Source organism: Tamandua tetradactyla, chromosome 12, assembly GCF_023851605.1.
Source record: "Tamandua tetradactyla isolate mTamTet1 chromosome 12, mTamTet1.pri, whole genome shotgun sequence".
Classification (NCBI taxonomy): Eukaryota; Metazoa; Chordata; class Mammalia; order Pilosa; family Myrmecophagidae; genus Tamandua; species Tamandua tetradactyla.
The window spans coordinates 25,116,387-25,133,724 of NC_135338.1; the positions used below are offsets into that span (position 1 = coordinate 25,116,387).

The 17,338-nt window shown below is 45.2% G+C and overlaps 1 protein-coding gene and 1 pseudogene across 3 annotated transcripts in view; both read left to right on the forward strand.

The window, feature by feature from the left end:
* Nucleotides 1-17,338, forward strand: part of PLEKHH1 (pleckstrin homology, MyTH4 and FERM domain containing H1) — a 67,117-nt gene that overhangs the window by 34,767 nt on the left and 15,012 nt on the right. For all 3 annotated transcript variants that reach the window (XM_077122793.1, XM_077122795.1, XM_077122794.1), the window contains exons 8-15: nt 1,973-2,051; nt 2,771-2,862; nt 11,399-11,549; nt 11,729-11,871; nt 12,890-13,000; nt 13,959-14,045; nt 14,372-14,533; nt 17,086-17,166. In XM_077122793.1, coding sequence (XP_076978908.1) covers nt 1,973-2,051; nt 2,771-2,862; nt 11,399-11,549; nt 11,729-11,871; nt 12,890-13,000; nt 13,959-14,045; nt 14,372-14,533; nt 17,086-17,166 — 906 coding nt within the window. The remainder of the gene's footprint in view (nt 1-1,972; nt 2,052-2,770; nt 2,863-11,398; nt 11,550-11,728; nt 11,872-12,889; nt 13,001-13,958; nt 14,046-14,371; nt 14,534-17,085; nt 17,167-17,338) is intronic.
* On the forward strand, nt 2,872-11,382 carry LOC143651898 (ADP/ATP translocase 3 pseudogene; annotated as a pseudogene).

The window sequence follows — 17,338 nt, forward strand, 5'->3', positions numbered from 1 at the left end:
CCATGGTCCCCAAGGCAGGATCGCTCCTGCCAGAGGGTGAGCCAAGGAAATCACAGTGGCCAGAGTCCTCCTCTCAGGAAGGACCAATGGGCATTAATCATCTGGGGTGGGGAAGACTGAGAATTCAGAGAAGACATTTCTCAATCTGAGGGAGTCAGATATATTTATCTACCAGTTCAGAATTGGCAGAGCCCTTTATCTGCTCATCCTCAAAATCACTATGTAAATCAGGCGTTAGATAACCTTTTGTGAAAGCAGTTCTGCTTTGTTTAACCTAAATTCCTCTCCAGTTATAGTTCCTCTGTGGAGTTAGAGACCTGTCCTTTGTTGAATTCCATGACCACTACTGGCAGAAATGATCTTTTTTTTTTTTTTTTAATGCTTTATTTTACCATTTGGATCTAGCTTATCTGCCCTGTATCAGCAAGGCTTGGAGTACAGCCTGATGACCACAGGAATTTCCCTCCCCCTCCCCAAGCAACCCTCCTGGAATTCCCTTCCTCACTTCTCTTTCTTATTTCCCCATCCCTCCAGTTATCTCAGGATCTCATCCAGGTACTCCCCAGCCTCTGCCTGTCTCCCCCAGGTGTCCCAGTGCCGCAATTCCCCTCTGGGGTAGTACCCCCATACCGGGCCCCCCCCTCCCTTTCAGCTTCTCCTGCCAGCCCAGCTGGCCCTCCCCCAGCCCAGATGCTCAGCTGCCCCCCTGTGCCAGCCTGGCAGCCTCCCTGGCCAGCCTTTGTGACTCACCACAGTCACCTGAGTGGGCCTTTGGTTTCCCTTTTTTTTTTTTTTTTTTAACACTGTGCAGAATGGACTCAGAAAACAGAAAGGGATAGAGGTCAGAGCAAAGGGCGTCGTTCTGGAAGCAGGAGTCTTAAAACCCAGATCTAGGGGACTCCAACCTCTGTACTAACCTCCCGATCCACTTTCACCTGGGTGGCCCACTCACCCAGTCAGTGAAGGCCAGTTAATTGTTGGAGGCCTTGTTTTCCAGGAGTGTACCCAGCAGACACATTCTGGGCAGGGTCTCGAACCCTGAGTAGACAAACACGGGTCGGGGCCGCAAACCCCATACACAATGTCAGAAGACAGGAAGGTGTAGTGGTCAGAGCATGGGAGATCGTTTTGGAAGCAGGGGGCTGGAACTGCCGGGCCACCCTCCCGAACCACCTTTGCCCTGGTGGCCCACCCACCCGGTCAGATGTGCAAACTCGGAACTAGGGAATTGTTTCTCTCTTTGAAGCTGTTGAAGGCTCTGAGGGAATGAAGTACCAGCAGGGTAGAGAGACTGGCGGCCGCAAAAGACTCGATTACTGCATTTACCTGTACTGCTGGGGCTCCAGAATTTGGGGCAATCGGACTCCTTAGGAATCTTTGTCACTGCCGGGGTCACCAAATTGATACTGGACAAAAGCTATGGGTTCTCTACCCAATGTGTATAACAGACAATTCATGACACCGGGGTTTCAAATAGAGAAAGGGGAATATATACAAAACAGGGGAGCAGACGGCCTATCGGCCGAAACATCTGCCTCTCCGAGTCTGAGGAGTTCAGGGTTTTCATGGATTCAAACAAGGCGGGATGGAGTTGTTACCATTACAATAGTAAATATATACAAGGCTGTGCCAAGGCTAGGTTAATCATTACAAAAGTGTAAACTGGGCTGTGACCAGGCCACAACTACCATTACAAAAGTAAGTGTACACGGGTGAGACTAGTTGAGTTTCCTTAGTTTCGGACATTAACTTCTGCCTGTTCTGCAATATAGAAAGATGAGCATCTGTATAATGATTCATTAATCATAATCATTTGTTCATTCTTAATTTCTCTGTTACAATATAACTTACCCAAGATTGCTCAGCCAGTCACTGGCCGAGTCTGGCTGTGGACCCAGGTCTGTCTCCTGAGCCAGGCTCTTCCCTCACAGTCCTGGGCCCTGACTGCACCCCCGGGGACCTCTCATTCCAGGAGAGCAGGATTTATGCTGTGGCCACATCGGGCATGCGGCTCTCGGACACATCTCCCAGAAGTCATGTCTCCTGCTGCGGTGAGTGCTGGGCGAGGTGAAGGTGGGCTGGGTGGACCTGGGAGCGGGAGGGGACTGAGCTACACCCATGTCCAGGGTCAAGAGGCGCCCACTTCCCTCTCCCAACAGGCGAAGTTCAGGTGCAGTCAGGCAGGAGACATGGCAAGCTTAGGGGAAAGGAAGTTGTGCATATTCAGTCCTCACCTGCTAGGTGTGAAAAGGATTGTAGCCAGTCACAGAGCTGGAAGGGTTCTTCTGGACAGTCCTCCAGCCCAGCCTCCTATCACTGAGGTTTCTATCCTTCTGGAGTGCAAGGGCTCAGATGGGAGGGCCTCCTGAAGGGGCCACTCCCATCCCCACTGACTCTCCAGTCACCAGCCAGCCGCAGAATCCCCCAGTGAAACGAGAGCCCCATAGGAGCATGATTTTTAACTCACCCCCGCAGGACACATTGCAAGCATCATGGAGATAAAATGGTTGAAGGGTGAGGCTTTTGGATTCCATTGCAGTGGGTTCTTTTCTGCATTGGAATCATAGTCCCCAAAGGGAAATAAGAGGAGGGAAAGGAAGGAGAGAAGATGAAGAAAACCTTGGCCCCCTCTCCTGAGACCTGGCACTCCGTCTGCTCTCTTGGAGTGCTCTTTCAGGGAGCACTCTGAGATCTGCATGGATCTTCCCACCCTGCCCAGTTCCCTGCCAACCCCATGACCCTGATCTCAGCCTTTGTTTCTCTCCTCCAGCTTCAAGCCCTCCTGCCCTTGCATCTCCTGGGCCTTTCTCTGGTCTTGTCTACAAGAATGTGACTGTGCCTGTCTACACGGCCCTGAAAGGGGTAAGGACCTGCTGCCCAGAGAGGGGCTCCCTGCACCAGGAGAGGCCCCCACCCTGCCGCCACCCCGTCTCCGCATGCATGGCTGGGCTGGGGCTTCAGAGTCAGGCTTCTACACCCACAGTACCCTGTTCTAGGAGCTCAGCCCACACATTTTATTTTGATTTTATTGTTCATCATTATTAGATTTTTACTGTAGAAATTGTACATCTACAAAAAATTTGAATTGGTATGAATGTGGACAAAGTAAAAAGTTAAAGGTTAAACCTATGTTTGCTCTACCCCTGCTCCCCTTCTTTCCTCATGTCTGCCCCATTTCCCAGGTTCCAGAGGGCAGTAGGTCTCCTTCCAGAAGTTTTTTATATATGTTCAGACATAGATACATGCTTCCATACACATCTCTACATGTTTTTTAACAAAAAATCAGATACATAGGGTGCTGCAACATGATGGTTTTTTTAACTTTTTATTTTGAAATACTTTCACACTTGCAGAATAGTTTAAAAATAATACAAACCTTAAGCAGAGAATTCCCACATACCCCTATCCCCCAGATACCCAGATCCACCAATTTTAACATTTGTCCTCCCTCCCTCCCTTCCTCCCTTCTACCTTTCCATTCATCTATATATCAATGTGTTTTCTGAATTCTTGAGTATAGGTTGTATACATCATGTTCCTTGAACACTTAACACTGCCGTGTAGGTTTCCGAAGAACGAGGGTATTCACTTATGTACCCACCTAAAATGCATTTAAGCTCAGGAAATTTAACATTGACGTAGAGCTTACAGACTACACTCCAGGTTTTCATATGTCCCCACGACGTCCTTTCCAGCCTCCTCTCTTTCCTTCTTAGATCTTGTCCAGCTTCACTGTTGCCTTTAATTGTCATTGTCTCTTGAGGTGCTCTTTAAAAAAATTTTTTTTGTGATTGTGGGACCCCATCTCAACCACTCAGGGATGGGATTAGTTATATTCATGATGCCTTGGTGCCCTAACCACCTTCCATTACTAATACTGCCCCATCTTCTCCAACAGAAGTCCTGTGCCCATTCTCCATCCATTCCCAGTTCCTCCTATACCCCTCCCCTGTCAACCTGGACTCAACTTTCTGTCTTTTGTGCTTGCATATTCTCTTTTTTTTCTTTGTAGTTACCATGGGACTTGAATTTAACATCCACAGTCTATAATAATCTCATTTGCTTTGGTACTGAATTAACTACAATGATGCATATACACAAATTGTATTCCTGTAACCCTCTGACTCCCCACCTTTATGAGTAATTCTCGTTAGAAATTGCATGTTTTTACATTGAGATCCAAATCACTGAATTTTCATTCTATTTTGTGCATTTGCTTTTTAGATCCTGTAAGGAGTAAAAAGTGGAGTTAAAAACCAAAAATACAATAGTACTGACAGTTATATTTACCCATGTTGTTACCCTAAATGGAGATGCTTATTGCTTCACGTGGTTTAGATCTGTTGTCTAGTGTCCTTTCACTTCAACCTGCTGGACTATCCTTAACATCTCTGGTAGAGCTCATGTAGTGGTGGTGAAGTCCCTTAGTTTTTGGGGTTTTTTTTTTTTTAATTGTATAGTATAACATATATACAGAGCAAGGAAATCAAAAAGCAATAGTTTTCAAAGCACTCTTCAACAAGTGAGTACAGGACAGATCCCAGAGTTTGTCATGCTCTACCATACAGTCCTCTCAGATTTTTCTTTCTGGCTGCTCTAGAATATAGGAGGCTAGAGGGCTCAAATACTTTTTTATCAACACAATCTACTTTTTTTTCCTTTTTTGTGTGAACAATAACATATATACAAAAAAGCTATAAATTTCAAAACACAGCACCACAGTTACTTGTAGAACATAATTCAGACTTTGACATGGGTTACAATTTCACAATTTTAGGTTTTTACTTCTAGCTGCTCTAAAATACTGAAGACTAAAAGATATATCAATTTAATGATCCAGCATTCATATTCATTTGTTAAGTCTTATCTTCTATGTATAATTTTACCATTACCTTTGATCTTTCCATACCTCTCTTTGGGGTTGTTTGGGCTATGGAAATTATAAATTTTTGATATTGGAGGGGTCTGTCATTAATATGGGGTAGGGAGATGGAACTATCTGATGTTTGGAGAGGCTGGGCTCGGTTTCAGGACTTATCTGGATCAGGGACTCATCTGGAGGTTGTAGGTTTCTGGAAAATAACCTAGTGCATGGAACCTTTGTAGCATCTTAGATAACTTCCTAGCTTTAGGGTTGGCAGGAATGTTTTGGTTGTGGTTTGGTAAACTATGATAGGTAGCAATATCTAACTGAGGCTTGCATAAGAATGGCCTCCAGAGTAGCTTCTTGACTCTATTTGAACCATCTTAGCCACTGATACCTTATTAGTTGCACTTATTTTCCCCCTTTTGGTCAGGATGGCATTGTCGGTCCCACGGTGCCAGGGCCAGGTTTATCCCTGGGTGTCATCTTCCATGCTGCCAGGGAGACTTTCACCCCTGAATGTCATGTCCCACAAAGAGGGGAGGGCAGTTATTTCACTTGCAGAGTTGGACTTAGAGAGACTGAGACCACATCTGAGCAACAAAAGAGATACTCTGGAAGTAACTCTTAGGCATAATTATAGGTTGGCTTAGCTTCTCCACTACAGAAATAAGTTTCATAAGAGCAAGCCTCGAGATCAAGGGCTTTGGCCTATTAATTAGGGAGTCCTGAAAGTATCAGGGGTTTCCCAGGCGGGAAAGTATGCTGTATGGCGGGGTTCACATGTCATTCTCTTCCATGTGAGTATCCCCTTATTGTATCATCATTTGTTTGGAAAGTGCATGGGTCGGGAATTGAGCCCAGGTGTCCCGCATGGCAGGCAAAAATTCTACCACTGCATGCTGATGTCCCATAGTTTTTATTTGGGAATGTCTTAATCTTTCATTCAGTTTAAAAAAAATTTTTTTATTGATAAAACAGCATACAAACATAAACATTCTTATTATACAAACATTCCATACATGGTATACAATCAGTGGCTCACAATATCATCACATAGTTGTGTATTCATCACCCTGATCATTTTTTAGGTCTCATTTTTGACAGAGTATTTTGCCAGGTACATAATTCTTGAGTGGTAATTTTTTTGCTTTCAGCACTTTATCTCACTGCCATGTTGTCTTCATAGTTTCCGATGAGAAACTGGCAAAAATGTTACCGAGGCTTCCTCAGATGTGACACGTTGCTTCTCTCCTGTGACTTTCAGAATTCTCTCTTTAGCTTTGGCAGTCGACAGTTTCATTATAGTGTATCATGGTGTGGGTCTATTGAAGTCATACTGTTAAGAGTTCATTGAGCATCTTGTATGTTTGTGCTCATGTGTTTCATTAAACTTGGGAAGTTTTCAGCCATTATTTCTTTGAATATTCTTTCTGTCCTTTCTCTCTCTGTTCTCCTTCTGGAATTCCCCCAGTATGTGTATTAGTACACTTAGTGATGTCCCAGAGGATCCTCAGGCTTTTTTCACTTTTCTTCATTCTTTCTTTTTTCTGCTTCTCAGATTGAATGATTTCAGTTGTCATATCTTCAGGTTCCCTAATTCTTTCTTCTGCCAACTTCAATCTGCACCTCTAGGGGATTTTTAATTTCTGTTACCATGGTTTTCAGAACCATGTTTGGTTCCTTTTCATAATTTCCATCTCTCTATTGATATACTCTTTGTGTTCATCTGTTATTTTCCTGATTTCCTTTAGTTCCTAGTCCATGTTTTCCTTTAGCTCTTTGAGCATAATTAGGACCATTGTTAATTTTTTTATTATGAAATAGAATATATATATAAGAAAAGCAATAAATTTCCAAGATCTTTTTAACAAGTAGTTATAGAACAGATTTCAAAGTTTGGTATGGGTTACAGTTCTACAATTTCAAATTTTTCCTTTTAGGTGCTCCAAGACACTGGAGACCAAAGGAAATATCACTATAATGATTCAGGAGTCATACTCATTTGTTAAATCCTATGTTCTCCATTGTATCTCCTCCTTCCTCTTTGATCCTTCTCCCAATTTTTAGGGGCATTGCGGCTATCGCCCATTCTGATTTTTTCGTCTTGAAAAGCGGTGTTAAAATAAATTTAGATTGAAACGCTAGTGGTCAATGAAAGAGAGGGGTAAGGGGTATGATATATATGATTTTTTTTCTGTTTTCTTTTTATTTCTTTTTCTGAGTAGATGCAAATGTTCCAAGAAATTATCATGATGATGAATATGTAACTATGTGATGATATTGTGAATTACTGATTATATATGTAGAATGGAATGATCAAAAGTTAAGAATGTTAGAAAAAAAAAGAAAAGCAGTGTTGACAGTATAGGATAGGGACATGGAACTGGTTGATGTTCTTGGAGAGGCTGGCCCCTCTGGGTTTCAGGACTTATCTGGCCTAGGAACCATCTGGAGGAAATAGGTTTCTAGAAAGTAAACTTAGTAGAATCTCAGAGGCCTAAGTGTTCTTTAGGTTTAATAGGAATGATGTTGGTTGGGGTTTGGGAAACCATGGCAATAGCAATATCTAGCTGAAGCTTGCATAAGAGTAGCCTCAAGAATAGCTTCTCAACTCTATTTGAACTCTCTTTGCCTCTTATACCTTGCCTCTTATATTTATTACATTTCTTTTCCCCTTTTTGGTCAGGAAGGCATTGTCAATCCCACAGTGTCCAAAACAGACTCATCCCTAGGAGTCATGTCTCACGTTGCCAGGGAGACCTTCATCCCTGGATATGATGGCCCATGTAGGGAGGAGGGTAATGATTTTCCTCACAGAGTTTGGCTTAAAGAGAGAGAGGCCACATCTGAGCAACAAAAGAGGTTCTCTGGAAGTAACTCTTAGGCATAATTATAAGTTGACTTAGCTTCTCCACTACAGAAATAAGTTTCATAAGAGCAAGCCTCAGGATCAAGGGCTTGGCCTATTAATTTGGGAGTCCCTCATGTTTGGGAGAGTATCAGGGTTTTCCCAGTGGGAAAGTTTAATAGTTCCATATTCTTTCTCCAGTCCCTCAAGGGACTTTGCCAGTACTTTTTAATTATCTGTGCAACATACTCTGGGATGTATCTGGGTATTACATTAAGCTGTACAGAATTACTAGTCCTCATTCCCATTCTGGGCTCCATGTATTTGGGTTGTTTAAATGAACCATCCAAATGGGTTAAGTTAGTGTGCTACAGAAAATTTAGGCTTTGAACAAAGTAAACTGCTCTTCCTTTGGTCTCATATAGTGGGTGAAGCTCTAAAATACAGACGATATCTTCCTTTGCCCTGTATTCTGATTTACCTTAGTCCCAACCCGATTGGCTTCATTCTTATCTCTAATTGAGGCCTGATCTCCTTTTCAGTTTCTTTAACATTTGTATGTAGCAATGCTGATTTTCAGAGCTGCAAAACTTCAACTCTGAGTAGGACCGATTTTAAAAGTCTGTCTGGCCTTTCGGTACCAGCGGCGCAACCCTCCCGCCTGCCTATGCTCGCACCCGGCCCTGCAGCCGTGACCAAACAGGCCATTTCCTTCACCAAGGACTTCCTGGCGGGCGGCATCGCCGCCACCATCTCCAAGATCGCCGTGGCCCCCATCGAGCTGGTCAAGCTGCTGCTGCAGGTCCAGCACACCAGCAAGCAGATCGCCGCAGACAAACAGTACAGAGGCATCGTGGACTGCATAGCCCGTATCCCTAAGGAACAGGGTATCCTCTCCTTCTGGAGGGGGAACCTGGCCAACGTCATCCAGTACTTCCCCACCCAAGCCCTCAACTTTGCCTTTAAGTATAAGCAGGTGTTTCTGGGCAGCGTAGACAAGCACACCCAGTTCTGGAGGTATTTTGCCGGCAACCTGGCCTCCGGCGGGGCCACTGTAGCCATTTTCCTTTGCTTCATCTACCCGCTGGATTTTGCTAGAGCCCATTTGGCAACTGATGTTGGGAAATCAGGTGCAGAAAGAGAATTCGAAGGCCTGGGAGACTGTCTGGTGAAAATCACCAAGTCTGACGGCATCTGAGGCCTGTACCGGGACTTCAACGTCTCTGTACAAGGCATCATCATCTACAGGGCTGCCTATTTTGGCATGTATGATACAGCCAAAGGTATGCTCCCTGACCCCAAGAATACGCACATTGTGGTGAGGTGGATGATTGCCCAGACAGTGACAGCTGTCGCTGGTGTGGTTTCCTACCCCTTCAACACCGTGAGGCGACGGATGATGATGCAATCTGGATGCAAAGGAGCTGACATCATGTGTAGTGGCACCGTCGATTGCTGGAGGAAGATTTTCAAGGGTGAAGGTGGCAAAGCCTTCTTCAAGGGTGCTTGGTTGAATGTTCTCAGAGGCATGGGTGGAGCCTTTGTGCTGATCCTGTATGATGAATTGAAGAAAGTCATCTAAATGTGTCTGTCCTTAACTAGAAATGGGAACAAAGGATCATGTAGAATCCTTACTTAACCATTATGGACCATTGACCTTCGAGAAATTCCTGTTGTTTTTACCCAGGCAGATCAAAACTATGGTGGGCTAGGGAAAGCTCTAGAAAAGGGGATCATTGTGATTACATTGGCCCTGCTGATTCCATGTTTTGATTACTGGGGGTGGGGGGTGGGCAGGGGGGAGTCCTGACCATTCTTGTGGGTCCCTGGGTAAGGAAGCTCAGCTCCACAGACCTAGAAACCCTTGAGTCCAAACGCTTGTAGGACCTTCTGTTGTGTTTAAGTATTTATTTAAAAAGAAATCATTTCTCCTATTTGTACTTAAGCATTATCTCCTTTTGCACAACTGGATATTTGCAATTATGTTTTATGTTGGGCATTCTGCTGCAAAATAATAAATGAGCAGGACACTCTGTATGCTGTATGTCCCAGGCGTGGTCCTCCTTATACATGGTTTCTAATGCTTAAATCTTCTCCTTTGCCTGGGACATCACTTCCTCTTTCTTTGTATGTTTTATGCTCTTTTGTTGAAGCCTGGACATTTTTATATTTTATTGTGTTTTCACTGGAATTTAGATTTTAGGGCATTTGTTCCTTAGCTTATACCCAACTAGTGTTATGACAGAACTTTCCTTGAATGCTAGGAACAAAAAAATTGTAAAAAGAAGAAAGAAAAAAGACCTTTCTCAGACTTAGCACATTGACCTGTGTATGTGGTCTCTTTCAGGACTTATTCATAAAATGGGCTTGGAGAATAGCTCCAGGCCAAATTATTGGGGCCCCCCGATCCTTTTTGCACATGCATCTTTTTTTAGGCATCACTAGACAGACTGAGCCAGACATTCATGCTCCCAGCATGTGCACAGCGTTGCTCTGCTCCCTTTGGAACCAGGACCAGGAATAGGCCCTGGGAACTTGCGCCAGCTCTGGGCTGAGCCGTGAAGGGATGGGGGAGAACCCAGCCAGGCACCCTGAGATCCAACTGCTTTTAAGTAGCATTTTGTTGCTTTGATGCTCAACCCTGTTATTACAGTCCTTTAACCGTTTTCTGGAACATTGATAAAGAGGTTTCTGCCTGTTCCTGCTGGTTGTTCCATCTTGGGAGGATGGAACCCTGAAGCATCTCACCTTGAACTGGGTGGGCCCTGCAGCATGAAGTTTTCCTATGTATTTTGGTTTTTCTTTTTCTTGTTGGTTTTTGAAATTATAACAGTAATACTTGGTTAAAAAAAAATTGATGGAAGAATAAAAAGCCAAAAGTGGCATTTCTTCACCTCGCTTTTCCCTAATCCCTAGTTCCTCTGGGAGGCAACTATTGTTAATGATTTAATGTGTATGCTGTAAAATCCTCTGATGCATTGTTGCATTTACAATCTCTCTCTCTCTCGCTGTCTCTTTCTCTTTCTCTTGCACATGCACACACACACCAAGGGCACCTTCCATACCTCCACGTGCAGCGCCACCTCTTTTTTATATTGTTGTTTGGTACTCCTTGGTATAGATGCACCATAACTGCCATAATCTTGGCCGCACGGATTGAGAATTTAGTTGAACCCCTTTTTTGTCTAAAAGAAATGTTGTGATGGATATCATTGTGCAAACATGTCTTTGTGGACTTATACGTATTTCTGTAGGATAGAGTCCTGCAGGTGGGATTTCTGGGCATATTATATGTGTTTTAAATGTTGATAGGTACTAGCAAATTGCCTTCTAAAAAGGCTTTATCATGCTAAGAGTCTCCTCCATACTCTCTTAAAACATTTAAAAAATTTTTGCTGATGTCCTCACACGTTTTGAAAGCCCTCTCCCACACTTAACCTATGACATGACTTTTGGCTCCCTAGTGGCAGGGGTCAAGACTATAGCAGCCGGTCTTTAGCCCAGATGGGGTAGTACTTTCGGGGACCACAGAAGATGGTGGTTGGGGTGGGAGGCTCACGGAGAAGAGTGGAGGTGAACACACTGGATTGAAGCCGGGAAGGGCCGCCCAGGGTCCATAGCCCTTTGGAGCATTTGTCTATTTGGAGCAGGAGCTGTAGTGGAGGAGGGCACCTGTTTTGCAGAAAGCCATGCAGATCAGCAATGTGCCCTTTATGGACGAGTCCTCTGGATCTGATGATGACTGCAGCTCTCAGGCGAGTTCCCGAACTTCGGTTCCCTGCTCGGAGTCCCATAAGACCAGCGGACTGGGCAGCCCCCGGGCCATCAAGAGAGGTACAGAGAAGGGGAGCAGGACCCACAAGGGGCACCCCCTCCCTGAGCAGTTGGACGCCCAGGCTCCTGCATGCTTACTCCCCAGTTGCTCTGCCTTCAGCCCCAGATTCAGAAGTCCTGGGAAGTAGGAGTTAGGGGAGGTGTGGGACCCCGGGCCTTGTCTCCTCTCCCATGGCCAGGCGTTTCCATGTCCTCGCTGAGCTCCGAGAGTGACTATGCCATCCCCCCGGATGCCTGCTCGCTGGACAGTGACTACTCAGAGCCTGAGCACAAGCTGCAGCGAACCTCATCCTATTCCACTGACGGGCCGGGCCTAGGCGGGGTGAGCTGGGAGCACGAGGCCAATGGGGGCCCAGGGGGTCAGGGTGGGAGCAGACCTCCTGCACATACAGGTAACCCCAGGGTTAGTGAAGGGAGGGAAGAAAAGAGGGTGGGGTCCAGGCTCTGCCATTGAGGTGAGGCCATGGGAACTGGGCAGGGGAGTTGTGCCATCATGGAATCAGGCACACGCAGATCCCAAGAGGAAGGAGGGGGCGCCTGTTTAGCTCCTCATCATACCCAGAGCGGCCAGTTGCCATGAGCCCACCATGACCCACCAACCTACCCGAGGAGTTTTAAACGCTATACCTCATTATATCAAAGACCCACCCTGGAATGCTAATGGAAGTTAACAGTGATTGAGCCAGGCACTATGCTCAGTGCTTTTCATGCCTTGGCTCATTTGTCTCACAGTCCTCTAAGGAGAACGACTCCATTTTACAGGTGGGAAGTCTGAGGCCCAGGGATGTGCTTCTACATGCCAGAGCCAGCAGGAAATCCAAACCTAATTCCCTAGCCCTTGCTCTATACCACTGTACTGCCTTCTATCTTCATCTCCCCCACACCCCATAAACCTACCACCCCAGCCTGGCCGATGTGCCTGTTGTCCCTCAAACCTGCCTTGCCCTCCCCCCTGTGCTGTCTGGAATGGCCACCCCCCTGTCTTGGCTTGTTTGAGGCTGACCTCCCCTTCAGAGGCCAATGAGTTCTCTTTCCTGAAGTCTCCCTGGCCAGCCTTTCCCTTTTGCAGTCCCTAATTCACCACCTGCCCATGGTGAGAGGTTGTTTTCACCACGCAGCATGAGCGTCCTTCAGTGGCAGGACCTCCCTTGCTTTGGTCCTTTCTGAACCCTTAGCCACTTGATGCTCTGAAAATACACATAGTAGGTGCTCAATAATTTTTTTAATCGATGACACAGCAGGGACTCAGCTGGACAATTATGGCCTGTGTAACATTCAGAAGCTCCAAATGATCTCCTTTCTGTCTGCTCCTTTCTCTCCTACACCTGTCACTCCTATAGGAGTCACTGGAGAAGTCAGGCTACCTGCTGAAAATGGGGAGCCGGGTGAAGACGTGGAAGAGGCGCTGGTTTGTCCTGAGACAGGGACAGATTATGTACTACAAGTCCCCGGTGAGACCCTCGTTCCCTAGGACTGTATAGTTGAATTGTGTTCCCCAGACTCAGAATTGTGGGGGAGGGGCTGGAGGAGTGGAAGTGTAGCCTGAAGCCAGACAGGGTAGGGCCTGGCGGTTCTGCCACTGAAGACATTGCGCCCTACCTATAAGGGGACACCAGCCAAGAGGCTGACTGTCGGCTCTCACCATGAAATGAGGCACCAAGGAAAGCTCAGCCCAGCCACAGCTTGGTAAAAGGTATTTCCTAGGCCTGTCGGCTTGGTAATTCCTTCTTCATTCAGAAGCCAGTTTCTTCTTCTATCTGGTCCTGTAAGAGAACTCTTCCCAGGCCATCTTCACGTCATCTGGGTTGTCCTAACAGACGAGCCCATTACTTCTGCCACCTCCTTCCACTACAAAAGTTGCTGTTTGGGATTAGGGAACTTTGGACATTAGGAACTAGTTTGACTGAATCTCTCTGGAGAGCCAATTTGAATATTTTAAAGAAGGCAAAAAGACCTTGTCTCTTACTCAGCTCCTGCTGACTGGTATTGGCTGCCGAGAGCACCATGTTAAGAACTGTGGGCTGTAGCTTGGCTCAGTGAAAAAGCGTATTGTGATTGATTAGTAATGTCTTCAGTGGGCACTGGAAATGTAGCTCTGACATACGTGCACTTACTTATCATGCTTGCTATGAAGAATGCAGTGGAAACCATTCAAGATCAGCAATAACCTGGGGGCTTCTGACCAACTTTTAAATGCTCAATCTTTCTTTTATGAAACCTTGGCTCAGTAGGGCCTAAGTCCTCAATCAATGACCCATTTAGCTAGAAACAGGATCCAGAACAAGTTACCCATCCATCTAGCCCAGAAAGCTTGGAAATGTGACCTGGAGGAAGAGATGATGGTCAGTGATGCTGCTCTGACAAGTTTCCACACTCCAACTTCTTTCCTTCCCACCCCTTTCTTTACAGAATGATGTCATCCGGAAACCTCAAGGTCAAGTGGAACTGAACTCCCGTTGCCACATTGTTCAAGAGGAGGGTGCACAAACATTCCAGGTGAGTAGGCTTCCAGTGGTTAGTATTTTAGACATAAGGGGTGCTGGATTTGGATATAGTTATAATTAAGACAAAGATGGGGCCGAATGAGCATGGATAAAAGACATTGTATCAACATTTGGCCATGACCCTAAGTTGTGAGAACAAGAAAGAAAGGAGAGGTAGAGTATGAGAGATGAAGTGAAGGTAGGAAAAGAAGGGAGAGAATAACAGGATAGAAAGGGAAGATCAGTGGGTTTAGAGATTTGTGTCCCCTCAGAGCCAGGTCCCTGTTACTCCATTTTCCTATGTCCCCACTCCTGGCCTCCAATCCCTCTCTTCCACAGCTCATTTCTGATAAGAAAACCTACTACCTGACGGCTGATTCACCCAGCCTGCTGGAGGAGTGGATCCGAGTACTCCAGAGCCTGCTGAAGGTCCAAGCCATTGGGCCTCCATCCCCGCTGCAGAGTGGCACCAAGCCTGCTGTGAAGGGCTGGCTGACCAAGGTATGGGGTGGAGTTGGTTGGGAGGAATGCGGGCCTCCTGAGAGTCAGGGGAGCTAGGACTGGGAGTGCCAGGGGCAGTGTGTTCCCACCTCATGCACAGCTCCTTTCTCCAGGGACTTTCTTCCAGTAGTTGGTCCTCAGACATGGACTGACCATCCAAGGTGATAGTGCATGATTTTCTGGAAATAGGGATCAGGGCTTTTCTCTAGACGGAGGAGGGAAAGGAATGTCTTGTGCCTGTTTTGATGTCATTAGGGGTTGCCCTCACTCCCATTGTATCCCAAAGCTTCAGTATTAGTGGGAAGCAGAGATTTAGGTGAGGTAGTCATGGCCGTTCAAGGACCCAGTGTCCCAGGGTACTGAGGGACCTGCCCTTAAGTTTTAGTTAAGTGTCTTCTGGTCTCAGGAGCAGAGAAGCATTCGTTACCCCCAAGAAAAGGGAAGTTAACACTGGTGCATGTGAACTAGACCCAAAAGGCCTCAGGAGCCAAGCAGCTTGTTTGAGCAAGCTCAGTGCTCGTGGGTTCTCTCTGTACCCTGCTTCTCCATTCAGTTTCTGTGCATGCCATTCTCCTCTGCCTGTGCGCAGTTTCTGTTCCCTTCTGACTGATGCTTGCCCAAGAGCTTCCAGTTGCCATGGCTCTGACCTCCCTCACAGCATCCTTACAACGGGCTTCTGCCAACTGTTCTTCCATGTTCCCTGGTTGACACTCCTGAGAGAGGAAATCTGATTGGCCTAGTTAATCTTATTTTTGTTTTATCAAGAAAGTACGTTTATTGATTTATCATCCTGAGTGTGTCATAATTTATATAAATTTATATAAAATTGCTTATAAGAAAGACATTTTACAGTAAGTAAATATTAGTTATAGTGTTAATTAGGACTTTGAAGCTCACCAGATTATTTTAAATACTATATTTGGCCGTATAACTTCAGCTAAGGTTTATCACTAAAAGATTGATTTCTGGTCAGCTCTTTAAAGTAGAATGTCTCCTTTTGAACACTTTTTAAAAATACAAATATATATATATATATATTGCAGAAATACAAAATATCTGTGATCCTAATCAGAAAACACCTAACAGAAGTTTTTTTCCTCATTTGTTTTTTTGTTGTTGTTGTTGACATATGTTTATTTTTCTTTATTAGAGAAGTTATGGATTTACGTAATTATCATGCATAAAACAGAGGATCCCCATTAACCACCCCTCCACCAAAACCCTGCAAAGGTGTAGAACATTTGTTATAATTGATGATGGCACATTTTAATACTTGTACTATTAATTAAAGTTCATGGTTTAACTTGGGGTTCCCTGTGTAGCATGACTCCATGGATTTCTAAAAAATGTTTATTCTATTACCATATATCCAATCTAACATTTCCCCTTTTAATCATGTTCAGATATATATTTTAGTGCTGTTCATTGTGTTTACAATGTTGAGCTATCATCACCACATGAAATCTTTCCAGTGTTTTAATGCATAAAGCTCTCTCCACCAGACATGACACATCCTTTCAAACGATGTTTTACAAAGCCCATGAGAAAAATATATCTAAATGTCCCACCCACCTTTAGCAGAATGACCTCCAATTAAAGAAAAACTTAAATATTTACATTATGAACAACTAGTGCTTACTAATTACTTTTTGCTAATTAGAAAGGGTTATAAAGAGACCAGCCTGGTGGGCTTCAGGAACCCCTCATCTCACCCTCACTGTTATTCAAGTTCAGGCTCTGCCCCCCTCCCTGTGACCTCTCCCTTCATGCACACGCACACCCTCCTGCAGGGGAGCTGTCCCACATTTGGAAATCATGGAGAACAGGAGACGGAGGCTCACCCCAGGGTGCGAAGGGGGACCATGGTCTGGGCTCCCTGCCCTAAAGGATCCTCATCTCTAGCACTTGGCCACATTGGGTGGTAGCTCAGGGATCTGCCTTGAAACAGCTCCCATTCTTCTGTTCTGAGAGTTATGGGTAATCATTTAATGGCAGGTCAGGTCATGGAGCAGCCTAAGGATGGGTAGGTGTCATGTGGTACACAGCACAGCACCCTCTCTGTGAAAAGGATGGATTCCTTTAGAAGGAGTCAGAGTAACATCTCCACTAAAGACCCAGTTTTGACCATAGACTTTTTAAATTTTTCTTTCTTTTTTTTTTTTGGCATGGGTGGGCTCCGGGAATCGAACCTGGGTCTCCAGCAGGGCAGGCAAGAATTCTGCCACTGAACCACTGTTGCACCGCCCAACTGCAGACTTTTTTTTAATGTGATTTTATTGAGATATATTCACATACCATATACTCATCCAAAATATACAGTCAGTGGTTCACAGTATCATGTTGTTTTACATTCATCACCACAATCAATTTTTGAACACTTTCATTATTCAAAAAATAAAAATATAAAAAGAACATCCAAAGCATCCTGATCCCTAACTATTGTTTGTTCATTTTTTAACTCATCTTTGACCATAAATTTTGAAATCTGTCTCCCTGGATTTATTCTTGGGGTTACCTGGTCCTAACAATGCTAGTTCATGTCTCTCTTACAGGTAAAGCATGGCCATTCCAAGCTGGTCTGGTGTGCTCTCACTGGAAAAACCTTCTACTACTATCGGAGCCATGAGGACAAGGTGCTTTCTTGGGTTTGGTGAGGCCTTCCAACAGCACCCACTTTTCCACCTCTCCCAAACCATAGTGCTGTGGTCCATGTCCTGATGGAAGCCCCCAGCTTTACACTTCACCCCATCTAATGCCCCAACAAATGCAGGCACCAGCTGGCTGGATCCCTCCAGGGTGCATGGG